Raw genomic sequence first — 13,247 nt, forward strand, 5'->3', positions numbered from 1 at the left:
TTTGTGTATTAAAATTCAGCAAAGAAATCACCAAGTAGTAATTATGTTTTCTCTATTTTATTAATAAAACAGATTCTTTTGCAACAATTTATTAAAAATTTATTTTCATGCAGTATAAGGGGTATACAAGAAATTCTCCAAGTTCTCTCACTCTTCCTCTCTGTTGCTTCTTAAAAAATAATTCTTACTGGTCCAGTCTGGGTTGAAGCATTTGTGCACTGTCGTTGTTGGAAAATGCCATTGGGGCATAGCCTCATCATAATTTTTTTACAGGACATTTTTGCTGCAGGATATTTAAAAAACCCCAGAAACATTGAATAGCTATAGTCATTTTATGGGTCTTATTTTCTGCAGGAAATTAGAAAAGAAAAGAAAACTTGTGGGAGAAACTACAGTTGCATTTTAGACAAAGAATGTACTGCGTGATTTAAACCTAAGAAACAGCACACAGTCAGTAGTCACAAAGAGTTACAGACACACACACTCACCGCCAAGAGTCCAATACTTTTTGATTTTTTTTGTTTTGTTTCCTGCTATGTTGGAATAATATCTTCTACAGAAATGTTTGTGTATACATTATATACAGTACTGTTGTCCTTTTTTGAAAAGTAATATTTATTTGTATTAAATAAAGTCCTGATGAAGTTTATTCATACATTAAGAGAATACTGTTAACATACATACATGCACGCACACAAGTGCGTGCACGCATGTGCACACTCACACCAGACAACACCTTCAGTGGTTAGTGCTCAAACGGAGTGATGTGTTCTACTTCCTTTGCGGTAAATTTACTCACCGTGGTTCTAACCCTTCTGGATCCCCTCCTGACCGCTCCTTGACCGCTCCATGACATGAGTTCAGGGAGCATTTCTGTTCTACCTTCAAGGGATTAAGATTCATGGGAAATATAATCAGGCAGGTAGGATCAGCAGCATCAGCAGTGACTGGGTTGGCGTATCTCTTTCTTGTGCAGGTACTAAACGCTATTCTGGGGACACTTGTGGAACAGGTTCATGCCTGTGTAGGGACAGAAAGTGCAATAGAAATGAAACGACCTCTTCTTCACCATACCTTCTTTTACAAGCTATAACTAATGTCTGATTTTAAAAAGGTGGCCAGCTCCAATGCTGAGCAGTGCAATTTGGCAAAGTGGTGTCCGTTATAGTGTGAGAATGGCATTTAAGGAAAATGAAAGTGACATGACAGGCTCAGTTTGCTTGCTTTTCTTGCCTGGCTAATAGTTTAGGTCAAGTGCCAGATTTTATTTTTATCTTTTGTATTTTGCTATTTTAACAGCAATACTAAATAGTCTGATTCAATAAGTTGCTGGGATGCAGGAAGAATAGGGTGTTGTTTTGCTTTTTCGGTGGGGAAAGGTATCTTCTGCAAGCTCTGAAGTGTGCTTTCGTGCCTTTCGCATGGCAGGCACATCTTTATCACAGCATGCATTGGGATTTAAGCTTGCTCAATATCCTGACAGACTGTGTGATTGATGCCTTCCCAAATGATACACATATTTCAACTGGTGGAACTATACAATATGTCACAAGCAGCTCCACTAGTTAAAAAACAAAATCAACAAACCTAGAGGCATGAAAAAGCGCAGACTTAAGCTTTCACTCGAACATCCTAGGATGCAGTAAGACAAGGGCCATCTTAACCCTTGTATTTTAGCCCCTCCCATACTGAATGCACAACCTGCAGCGGTGAAGGTATTGTAGCCCAGAAACTACATAGTAATTGGAAGTTCATCCAATGCAGCATTTCTCAGGGGTTTGGTCAGGAAAGAAATGCATCTCCTGAAGTTCCCCATGCCATGCAATTGGAAAGGACCCAGGTGCCTCTCTTTGGATTATGCATGCCCAGTAATCTTAATCCTAGCAAGCTGTCCTAGAACCAATAGGATATAAGCAGCACATGTGTGGATCAAATCTTAACAGTAAGTTTATGGAAGCCCATTTCGTTTGAATTCTCTCATGTTGCTTTCTAATTAATAGCAGTTTCAGTTGCTCCCAGGAAGGAAACAGATTAAATCTATTCTCTTAGGTGAAATTTACAAGAGAGAAAAACCATTTTGCTTCAAATTACTGTACACCATATTTGTGATTTTGTCTTTTTTAAAAACCCAAATCCCAAAGGGTATGTTTTAGCCAACACTGGCAAACTTGGTTCATCCTATCTTATTCTCAACGACCACTGTTTCTCACACACACAGGTGTGAAGCAAAGGTGGCGTCTGTATGACCTCTGTTTCTGCAGAATTCAACTGCAGCAGCAAAGTGTGGTGCCTAAGGACCCTACTCCTTTTGTTCCTCTGCTCAATTACCTGTACTATTAATTATGCTGTGGTTTAAATCAAGCAAACTCAGGGAGAAAAATCCACCTTATGATATGAAGATTTCAGTAGCAATCCTCAACCTTAAGCACTGTCAGACCTAGTTTCCTGCTGTTTGCAGAAAGTCACCCCAGAATTCAATCAAGCACAATGTCTTCACAGGAGAAAGAGTATCACTCCCCAAATCTGGGATGCCTACCATAGCCACTCTAAAATCTTGGCCTTGGATTTGCTTCCCCCCAAAACATTTTCTGCTCCAAATGTATCTTTAGTTGAATGACCTGGACTGCGTGCAAATCTCAGTGGTGCTGGAACTATTCCTAAAAGTCTCCTCTTCCTCACCGAGTTTAGTTCCAGGTCAGCCCAGCTAACTATGGTCTCCAGCAGTTGAATGCAATCCCTCTCATATGGTATACATCTCAGTAACTTCAGCACTCTTTTGATGAGATTTTCCTTTTCTTCTTCTCGCGTTTCACATTTTCAGCAGCAGTATAAAAGCTTAGTGATACTGCAGTGGGGTCTGTTGTATTTATTTTCTTTCGGTCAAGTTTAGGTTTCTTAGCCACCTTGCCATCTATAGAAATTTGGGAAGAAACATGGTTTTGGTGACTGTCTTTGCAAAGAAATAAAAATGTCCACAAGTAAGGCTACAGATCAACCTCTGCCTAACATCTCCGCTTTACATGCTTTTCCCCAGCAGCGGAGCTGGCCCTCCCTTGATAATGGCCTTTTAGCACTAGTTTCTCTGTGGTAAGAGTAAGGATATGTAGAAGGCAAGAGTTCGACACAAGACGTTCAGTCCAGCCATTGAGTACCAAAAGCAGTTCAGGGAGCTCTGATGTCCTCCTACAGGCCAGAAACCATCACACGAAAAGATGGTGGCACATGTCTGTGCCGTGGACTGGCACTGGGGCTGACACATGGACTGGCACAGCTGGCATCAACTCCACCAATGGATGGCAAATAAGCGTGATGAAGAATGGGCAGCTGTAAGGAGAGTCGCCGCTGTATGCTGTGGAGAAAGAATGCAGAAAGATAAGGACATTTAGCCAGGTTTTCTGTACTGTCAAGGGTTGCTAGAAAAGGGCCCCTCAGTTTAGGATGTATCCAGTGGGGACTATATCAGAACCTCAAACGATTCTGTAGTTGGTTTGACGTGACAATGAGCAGAATATCCGCGGTGGATAAAGAGCTGTGATACCGCAGTGGTTAGAATGCAGTACTGCAGGCTACATCTGCTGATTGCTGGCTGCCTGCAATTTTATTTTTATCATTTTTACTTTTTTTATTATATAAAATACAAAGAAGAAAAGAAAATAGGAAATTAAAGGAGAGAGGGGGAATGGGGAAAAGGGGATGTGAGATACAAGGGGGAAGAGAAAAAGGAACAAAATGGGGCGTTGACGTCCAACTCTTCCTAGCACAGTACAAGGTAAACACACTCAAACCTAAACTTTTTGCTTTTACACATTAATATATTACTAGCCATTTCTATAACACCAAGTTGTTCTAATCAACAAAACCAAGATCAAAGTTCCATTTCTTCACAAGCACAGATTTCAGAAGTGATATTCAAATAAGAATATATTTCATCTCTAAATAAAGTAATCCAGTTAATCGTTCCTACTTTATCTTCCTTGCTATGGAAATAATGTGTATTTCTATTTGCACTTTGTAATCTTTATGAGCTACCACCATTTTTAATGTGTTGTATTATTTCAAATTATTTGGCCTTACTGATAAAAAAAAGAGGGGAGCTTTCTTTCCTTTCCCCCTCCTCTTTCCCTCAAAGTATTAAACTTTTTAAAAACACACAAAAAGCATTTTTAAAAAATCAAAACTTTTTAATACTGTACATCTTATTCTTTGATTTCTTAACATACAGCTTTAAACTTCAATATTGCATTTAGCACCCTCCCTCCAAACTACCCTTTTATAAACATCCTTTTTAACAGACAGAATTTTTCTTTAAACTAATGCATCATTTTCTTTAATCTTCCTTAATACAGGGACTCGCAAATACATTTTCAATAGCTTTTGCCTAGTTTAAGAGTTACTTAAGCATTATTTATACAGTGGTACCTCTACTTAAGAATGCCTCTACTTAAGAACCTTTCTAGATAAGAACCGGGTATTCAAGATTTTTTTGCCTCTTCTTAAGAACCAGTTTTTACTTAAGAACCCGAACCCGGAAAAATTTCCCAGGAAATTTGAGAGCGGCACGAAGGCCCGGCCAGTTTCCTGCCATTCCTCCTTTAATCCTGGCCATCTCAGGCTTTTCTGGACTGCCAGAGGAGCCTTTCGGCTTCAGACAAACCGAGGAGTCACCACAGTGAAGGAAAGGCACCGGCTACAAAGTGAGCAGAGAGAGAAGACCTTCAACATGGGAAGGAAGAGGAAGCAGGTAGCAGCAGCAGCCGACTTTTGCTCAAAGGAGCGGGAGGTTCCTCCCTCTCACCCTCCTGGGTTTCTCTCTCTGGTGCAGTGTATGGGAGGCAGCCTCGTGCTGGGTTTATGGGAGGCGTGTGCTCCTCCTCGCCGCCTCAGAGTCCCCCCCCTTTTTTTAAGCCTTAAAGTTTTGGATTTTTTTGATTCCCCTCACTGTCCTCCTCCTCTTCTTCCTCCTCCCACCCCAATACCAAGCTTTTATTTCTTTCCTAATGGGTTTGCACACATTATTTGCTTTTATATTGATTCCTATGGGAAAAATTGCTTCTACTTACAAACTTTTCTACTTAAGAACCTGGTCACGGAATGAATTAAGTTCTTAAGTAGAGGTATCACTGTATCTAAAACAATACATTTTTAAATTTTGGGTTAAACCTTTCTTTCAATTGCACATATCAAGCAGAGAAAAAGACATCCTGATTCCAGTTAACCCATTAAGTTTAAGTCACTCCTTCCAGCTTATCTTCATGGAGTAAAATCTTATTCCACTCTGGAAATATCAAAGACTTGTAGGCCTTTCTTTTTATACGTTTTGTATAGTTGGTATACACATTTAAAATTAAGATAGTTTTAATTCTTGTGAGCAAGAAAGAATTAATTTACTTACTGTTCTGGGGAGTTGATATCTTCTATAAAATCTTTGCTTGTTCTGGACGACTCTGTAGTATTCCATTGTGCTTGTGGATTTTGATCAAGATGATTTTTCAACACTGTTTTTTCACCATCTGGAGAAAAATATTTTCAGACTTTTATTAAAGAGCATTATGATGCATTTTTCTATACAGTACATTATTTGCAAAACAATAATTAATAATAATTAATTATTATTATTATTATTATTTTACAAACTACAATATCTTTTCTCAAAATTATTCATTTGATTTAAAATCTATTTCCAACTGGACAACAATAATTTTTGTGGTATTACACAATACTAATATTTCTTATTCAGATTGAAAGAAATTAGATAAGAAAGAAGAAATTTGTCTCCCCAAACTAGCATTTACAACACACTCACACTCACTTACACACACACACACACACACACACACCAGCAGTCTAAAATTAGAATGATAAATAAACTCAGTTGAACTGAAGAAACTTCTTGGATGAGAAGCAAAACATTTTCAAGGAAAAAACCCAAGAAAATACATTTGCCTTTTGAAAAGCATGTTTTGGACAACTATGGTCTAGATCAGGGGTCCCCAACCACCGGGCCGCGGACCAGTACCGGGCCGCGGGGCATGTTGCACCGGTCCGTGGAGTCAGCAGCTGCCGACCCTCATGCCGCCACCGCCTCCCTCCAGCGCTTCGCCTGCCGCTGGGCAAGAGGCCTCGGGAGGCAGGTTCTGCTGGCCACAGGACGATGGACAGAGGGGCGGGAAGGACCGAGAGGCTCAAGCCTCTTTTGGCTTCTGCCGCGGGGCGCTTTTGCGTTTTTGGCTGGGGTGAGGCAGGAGGGCCAGCCTGACCCCCTGTCTCCAGCGCTTAGCCCCCGCTGGGCAAGAGGGCTTGGGAGGCAGGTTCTGCCGGCCACAGGGCGATGGCGGGAAAGAGGGGCGGGGAGGACCAGCACCCCCATGCTTAATCCCGCCCCCAACCACACCCCTTTCCGCCCCCATCGGGCCATAGAAAAATTGTCTTGCTGAAACTGGTCCCTGGTGGAAAAAACGTTGGGGACCACTGGTCTAGATGATTGAGAATCTCCATAAATGAAGTTAGGTTTATTAAAGATCTCCTTATTTTAATTCATAAATTCATTCCTTTGTGTTTTATAGGAGAGGAATGAACTGTTCGGTCTCATTCCTTTCCCCTCTTCATATTAGATCTGGATCTGGATTAAGGAGCAATGCATGAGAACTTTAGAATAGTGACTAATAAATTAGATTAGAACTGAGTTATGCAGATCAACGTGGATTATGTTACAAGAATGGGAAAGAGTTCAAGATTAAAAAATCTCTGTACTGTTGCCTTTGTAGGCTGCTTGGGTAAAACTGTATTAATGAGGTTGCCTACAAAATTTCACTGATTTATTTTGCAAAATTGTGCCTTTTATATAACCAAATCTTTATTGGACTTTATTCATGCCATACCTTTGCTTTCTGTAAAATTGCGTATACTGAGAATATCATTGAGCTCCTGATAGTGGTTCTGTTTAATATATGTTGTTTTTTCAGGTGTGTCCTGAAGCTGCATTGTGACTTCTTCTAGAGCTTTGTCCAACTGTTAAAAGAAAAGCATGTTATAAAAATATGAAAGCATTTTTATCTATTCTCTTTTTTTGGTCCTACTTTTTATGGACACCAGCTTTGTGTAATATTTTTATTTTAACTATGCATAAAAATACATACATAAATAACTTAAACTACAGTATTATTATTCATCTGTGGAGAGATCTATAGATAATGAATAATTTAAAAAATCCTCTTGATTGCTAGTGTGTGTGTGTTTGTCTGTTTGTGCCCCTGTTTGCGTGTCCAAAATCGCCTTCCTATTTTCAGTGCTATTCCTCTGCAGAGGGTTCCTGTGAATATGATAGAATGTACCCAGCATTTTTTAAGAAACACCAGTTTTGTTCTATAAATGAATATCTTGTTATCTGATCATGCATTTGTCTAACCATAAATACTAAGCTTCTTACATATATCAAACCAGTTCTCGGTTTGATGAATAACAGAATAATACAATAGAAATGGTAATGTATGGTGAAATGGTCAAGGTAAGGACTACTTGTTTTAATTTCATTTCTCATGTGTCATTCCATATTATATGTTAAGATTAGATATTAAATTGTTATAGATGGGTGCTTAGTTTAGGATCTATGAATTTTGACAGTTGCTACAGGCACCTTCTGGAAACTTCTTTCCTCTAATTCTTTTCATCTTTCCAAGGGTAAAACAGCAGCACAAAGAATCTAAGCAATCCCGAATGTGTTGGTAGGTATACACTGGCTTTGTGAAAAATCTGGAAAAACATTCTTTCTTGGTAGCTAGATTGTGGCTATTATCAAATGGGTAGTTAAGGAGATCATTCTATTTAAAAAGCTGTGATTGAAATCAAATGAAAAGGAGAACTTCGCACTAACATCTCTCCATTTTGACATTCCATTTGTTTCTCTAACTATTGTAGATTGTTTAATGCAGAAAATATTAAGTAAAATTTATAAGGACAAATGCTAGTATTTTGTTCCTCTGAACACATTCTCAAATAAATCTTTGATCATTAACGATAGCTGATGAGGTGTTTCCTACAACTTCTCAAGTCATCCAGCTGATTCACAGCCTTAAAACTTCTAATATTTTTATTCCTGAAGAGTGAAATGGTCTTTGCTTCAATTAACTTTGCAATGTGATTGTAAAACCTAAATTAGCTGAGATGTTCAACCTTCCGATGCTTGTCCTCAGCTTTCTGTTACAAATGAATTAATAAATAACAAGAACCATCATATTAATTTAAGGAATGCAAAAGAAACTGAAGTGCATTTAAACCTCTCATGCAAAATCACTTTAAGATTTGAATTTTCTACATGACTGAATTTCATATCTCTACATTTCCACTAAAAATAATGTTCAAGGTAGCTCAGAGTATAGATAAATCAATAGAGTTAAAATTAAAAAAGTAAAATTCTCTAAATTAAAACAATAAAAATGGGCAATAGCCCATCAAATTAAAACTTTATGCACCTCAGCAGAAAGTTAGCAGATACTAAACTATTTAAAAAAAAGCACCCATCTTGGCCTGGTGGAGGGAAGCAGAGATAAAGTTACCGTAGCTTCTCTGGCTGAACACTTCCAAAAGGTGGGAACAATGACCAATAATGGCTTATGATTATGAATTGTGATTTATATCACAAGTGGAGGAACATTGATTAAGAGAGTTTGTCCCTAGTGAAGTCAGTGAGGGAAATAAGGGAATGGCAACATCTTTTATCCTCTCCATTGCTGTGATACTAGCAGGGAGGGAATGGGAAGCCCTTCTCACTTGCAAACCTTGATATCAAAGGTGCAGTAGGAGTTCTTGCTTCATAATTTTGCTAACTTGGCCTAAAAAGAAAACTGAAAACTCGTTTCCATTAAAAGGATAAGGAAAGGATGCACAGTAGATTTTTAAGAAGGACAAAAAAATGTAAAAGCACAAGACATTCCATCTGCCCTACAAGATAACCCGGAGCAGGAAACTTACTCCAAGGGAAAATTAGAACTATATCTCTTATTGACAAAGTTTTGCAAATTTACTTCTTGTTGACCCAATGGCTTCCTCCCTGTACTTTTTAAAATGTTATCTTTGGAATGGGATATACAATATAGTCCAGCACCTTCTTTTACATCAGTTGCCACACTAGACAGGTATAAATATTATATTATATTATGTCATGCTCTTATTTAAAAGGTTTTACATGACTTCTATACAGTCTCATTTGAGTTTTGTATGTGTGTTTTATGTAGTGTATATTTTCTGTGTGTGCATATGTGTAAAAACATATAAAATGGTGGGTCAGATTAAAATGAATACATTTTAAATCTAAAACGAAAGCCAAAGCAAATTCAAATAATCATCTTTTTCCTAAGAATGTTCCTACATGAAGCCACAGGCCTAGCAGATGGTCAGTAGCAAAGCCCATATAATAAATAGCCCAGTCATTATTATCAGTGCAATTAAACTTCATAGCAATCCAGCTAAATTTTGGAACATTATGTTCCACTTGAGTTTGGCGAGATAGCTTTGGGAAGAGTATGTAAGTGTCTGCTCCTTTCCATTCCATTATTACCAGTTATTTAAAAATGGCAGTACTGTATTCCAATGTTCCAGCTATGATGCAGTATTAACTGGGGAAGAGGAGAAAGTTATCAGTAAAATTTCATTCCATTAGGGAGATTAGCTGGTGTAAAAATCATTGAGACTTGTATAAACTCATTGTGGTGCAGTTGAGATTTTTTCCCCTGCTGGATTTAAATTAAGGAAGCCCTTTTAAATATTTTTGAGGAAACTATTCCATTTCCTCCTCTCTGCCCCCTCCCCACTTCATTGAAGGAGAAAAGGATAGTATTGAACGGTGAGTTGGCTAGTTAGCATTAGACATCAACTTGATGGTACATAATCTATCATCTATTTTTTTCCTGCTTCTCTCTCATGGGTATTTTTGCACTGAGTTAAAATGGCTGAAGGATAAACAAAAATTTATCTTTTTCTGTATAAACAACACTGTAATAAATGATACACCCAGATTTTTAATGGACATAGTCAAAGAGCTTGGAAAACCTGACCTCTACATGAGAAAATCTCTAATTCTGTTCTTTCAAAAAACCAATAGATGGATTTTGGAAAGCCAATATCCTCCCACTATGCCCTTTGTCTGATACTGGGAGAAATTAATTATATATCATAAGACGTACCATAATTATCGTATGTCAAGAATTTGCATTATATAAATGCAAAACACATCTGTTCAGGACTAGCAAGAGAAGGGTGGGATCAAACTCAAGAAGCAGACTGAGAAGGAAAAAGATCAAGGGCCTACCTCCAAACTTAGCTCTGAAGGCTCAGAATAAAACTACTCACTCTAGTACTTTGCTTTGAGAAAGGCGACCACATACCCATGCAGTTTTTTGCACTAGGAATTAAATCCAAATCCTTGTTGTCAGGGACCTTTCAGAATCTGGCATTGCCTGGGAGAGGTCTTGTGACAGAAGGTGACATATTTTTCTGAGTATAAGACACATCTTTTTCCTCCCTAAAAGAGGTTGAAAACTTGGCTGTGTCTTATACTCCAAATGTAGCTTTTTCAAAGTTTCCCCCCCAGCTTTAACTAGATGCTAACGATCTTTCATCTTCATCTTGCTACATAAAGGCAGCAAAATATATAGCAGCGTATCTCTATCTAAGGATCTGCTTGGGCTGCCATTACTCTACTCTCCCTGCCCTAAAATTGGATTTGAAGCAAGTTTCCCCTTCCTGTTTTTCAGGCTTTCAACAGTTTCCGGAAATCTCAGGAAGAAGGGAAATTATTCCAGAGGGCAGGAAATGCAACAGAAATAGATTACATTCTTAAATTGATGAGGTACAGGGTGCATTCTCCTTGCTGGACTGTGCTGGATAGGTGCAGATAACTGCATATGTTTGTCCTCTCATTACCTTCTGACTAGGTTTGTCTTGGGCTGGTGAGAAGAGCCAAATGGAAGTGAACGATAAATCTGAATTTTTAGCAATTCTACTAATCATTTTATTTAAGCAAGGCCACAGTTCTTTTAGCAGTATGTTGGATTTTGTCATTGCACATTACATTAAACAGCTTTAAAAAAGAATAATTAGAATAGTCCCACACTATGGATTAGGATGTTAGAAAATCGGTATGGTGGATTATGAAATCTGCCTTTATTGTACTAAAAATGAGTCAATGTTCAATAACATGGTTTTATTTTTGAAATGTCTTACTTCTTGAAGTATAGAAAATCAATTACAAGTAATACTAGCTATAAATTGTATCAGCAAAAAAATGGGTGATTATTCTGTTCTAATAATAATGATTTAAAAATTCCTGGCTAAAAGTATCAGTTCATAGCTAAAAATACCTTCTACATTTGATAGGGCAGCAGCAGTAATAGGAAATAGAAACAAGAAGACAATTATTCTGAAAAAAATGGACAAATTCTCTACATTCATGGGGCTAATGCCCAGTATGGAGGTTGTGGGAGACATACAAGGAAAACATGGCCAATTTAAAATGTGGTTCTTTATGTTCCATCTGTTTTCACTCCAAATGGGAATGGCTTCCTGGCTGTACAAAATGAGCTTACATGCAAAGTCAACAGGACACAATCAGAGCAGGTAATACCTCTGTTATTTTCATTCTAAGCTGGTGATTCTCTGACTGTAGCCCTTCTAATCGAGATGTGCTGGCTTGGTTGACACTGGTGACAGAGGTTGATGTTTTTGAATCATCTTTCTTCTGATTTTGGGTGAACTGAAGCCCTCTGTTCCGAGTGGCAGCATCTGGATTTGTTCTCATAGTAATTAACTGAAAAAGTTTAACAGTAATGAGATAATCCTGAAGGAAAATTATTAAGTCATCGGCTATCTTTGCCCCTTTCTCTCTTAACAGACTATAAAAATAAAGGTTATAGAAGCACACAGATAATTCATGTATCAAGTTTATAGTTTGCAGCAGCAACCAGCTCATTTTCCACATCTACATGATTTACAATTATTCAGCTACATATAATCCCATTCCCAACTGGCAAAACATTTCTTACTGCACCACTGAGCTTCCAGAAACCAATGCAAGCAGCCTCAGTATGATTCCTTACCACCTCAGTGTATCCATCCTATGCAGCTACTTTATGCATCTGATGAATTGAGATGCAGTTCAGAAAAACCTTACTGTATTTTTTGGAGTATAAGATGCACCTTTTTCCTCCCTAAAAGAGGCTGAAAATTCAGGTGCGTCTTATACTCTGAATCCAGCTATTTTCAAAGCTTCCCCCCCAGCTCTAATTAGATGCTAACAATTCTCCCAGCAAAGAATGTTTTTCAAGCTCTAAATCTTTGCAGAATTTTTTTCATTAACTTGTTCCAAGTAAGTTTCTTTCCAGTCCTAACCAGGTGCTAATGATGTTCCAAGCTCTTACCACTTGCAAGCTCTCATTGTTACTCTCTGCTAAGAATGTTTTCCAAGCCCTGTCTTTGCAGGGTTTTTTTCATTGCTCTAACTTGCTCCAAATGTTTCTTTCCAGACCTAACCAAGTGCTAATGATGTTCCCAGCTCTTACCTGCTTGCAAGCTCTTTCACTGTTACTCTCTGTGAATAATGTTTTCCAAGCCCTGTCTTTGCAGGGTTTTTTTCATTGCTCTAACTTGCTCCAAATGTTTCTTTCCAGACCTAACCAAGTGCTAATGATGTTCCCAGCTCTTATCTGCTTGCAAGCTCTTTCACTGTTACTCTCTGTGAATAATGTTTTCCAAACTCTGTCTTTGCAGGGTTTTTTAATTGTTCTACTTGTTGCAAATGTTTCTTTCCAGCCCTAACCAGGTTCTAACAATGTTCCCAGCTCTTACTGGCTTGTAAACTCTTTCATTGTACTGTATAAGGGTTTTTTTAAGCCCTAACCAGGGGATAAAATAATGTGCTGAAACTGACCAGACTAAGGATGCTAGCCAGATGAATATCTGCTAAGCAGATTCTTTTCCCTATTTTCCTCCATCAAAACTAAGGTGCGTCTTATACTCTAAAAAATACAGTATGTCTTTCAATAAAATTTGTTTAACTGAAAAAGTGCCACTAAATTCTTAATTTTTACCATCACAGATTAATACAGGTCTCGCCTTCCTATGTCCAGATTACAGGTAATTGTGAAATAACATTTAAACCTAATACAGACAATCTTGATTATGATTTTCAGCCTTTTTATATATATAACTCGAGACAGGAAACACCCTGCGATGCACTAACCATAACATTCTATTGG

At 38.1% G+C, this 13,247-nt stretch overlaps 1 protein-coding gene across 1 annotated transcript in view; it reads right to left on the minus strand.

Moving 5' to 3' along the window:
* Positions 1 to 13,247, minus strand: part of GABBR2 (gamma-aminobutyric acid type B receptor subunit 2) — a 399,353-nt gene continuing 386,106 nt past the window's right edge. Inside the window, exons 16-19 of the mRNA XM_070747060.1 lie at positions 11,618 to 11,800; positions 6,879 to 7,008; positions 5,393 to 5,510; positions 1 to 3,349 (exon numbers count right to left, since the gene is read on the minus strand). Of these exons, the coding sequence (XP_070603161.1) occupies positions 3,184 to 3,349; positions 5,393 to 5,510; positions 6,879 to 7,008; positions 11,618 to 11,800 (597 nt within the window). The 3' untranslated portion in view covers positions 1 to 3,183. The remainder of the gene's footprint in view (positions 3,350 to 5,392; positions 5,511 to 6,878; positions 7,009 to 11,617; positions 11,801 to 13,247) is intronic.

Source organism: Erythrolamprus reginae, chromosome 3 (genome assembly GCF_031021105.1).
Source record: "Erythrolamprus reginae isolate rEryReg1 chromosome 3, rEryReg1.hap1, whole genome shotgun sequence".
Taxonomy (NCBI): domain Eukaryota; kingdom Metazoa; phylum Chordata; class Lepidosauria; order Squamata; family Dipsadidae; genus Erythrolamprus; species Erythrolamprus reginae.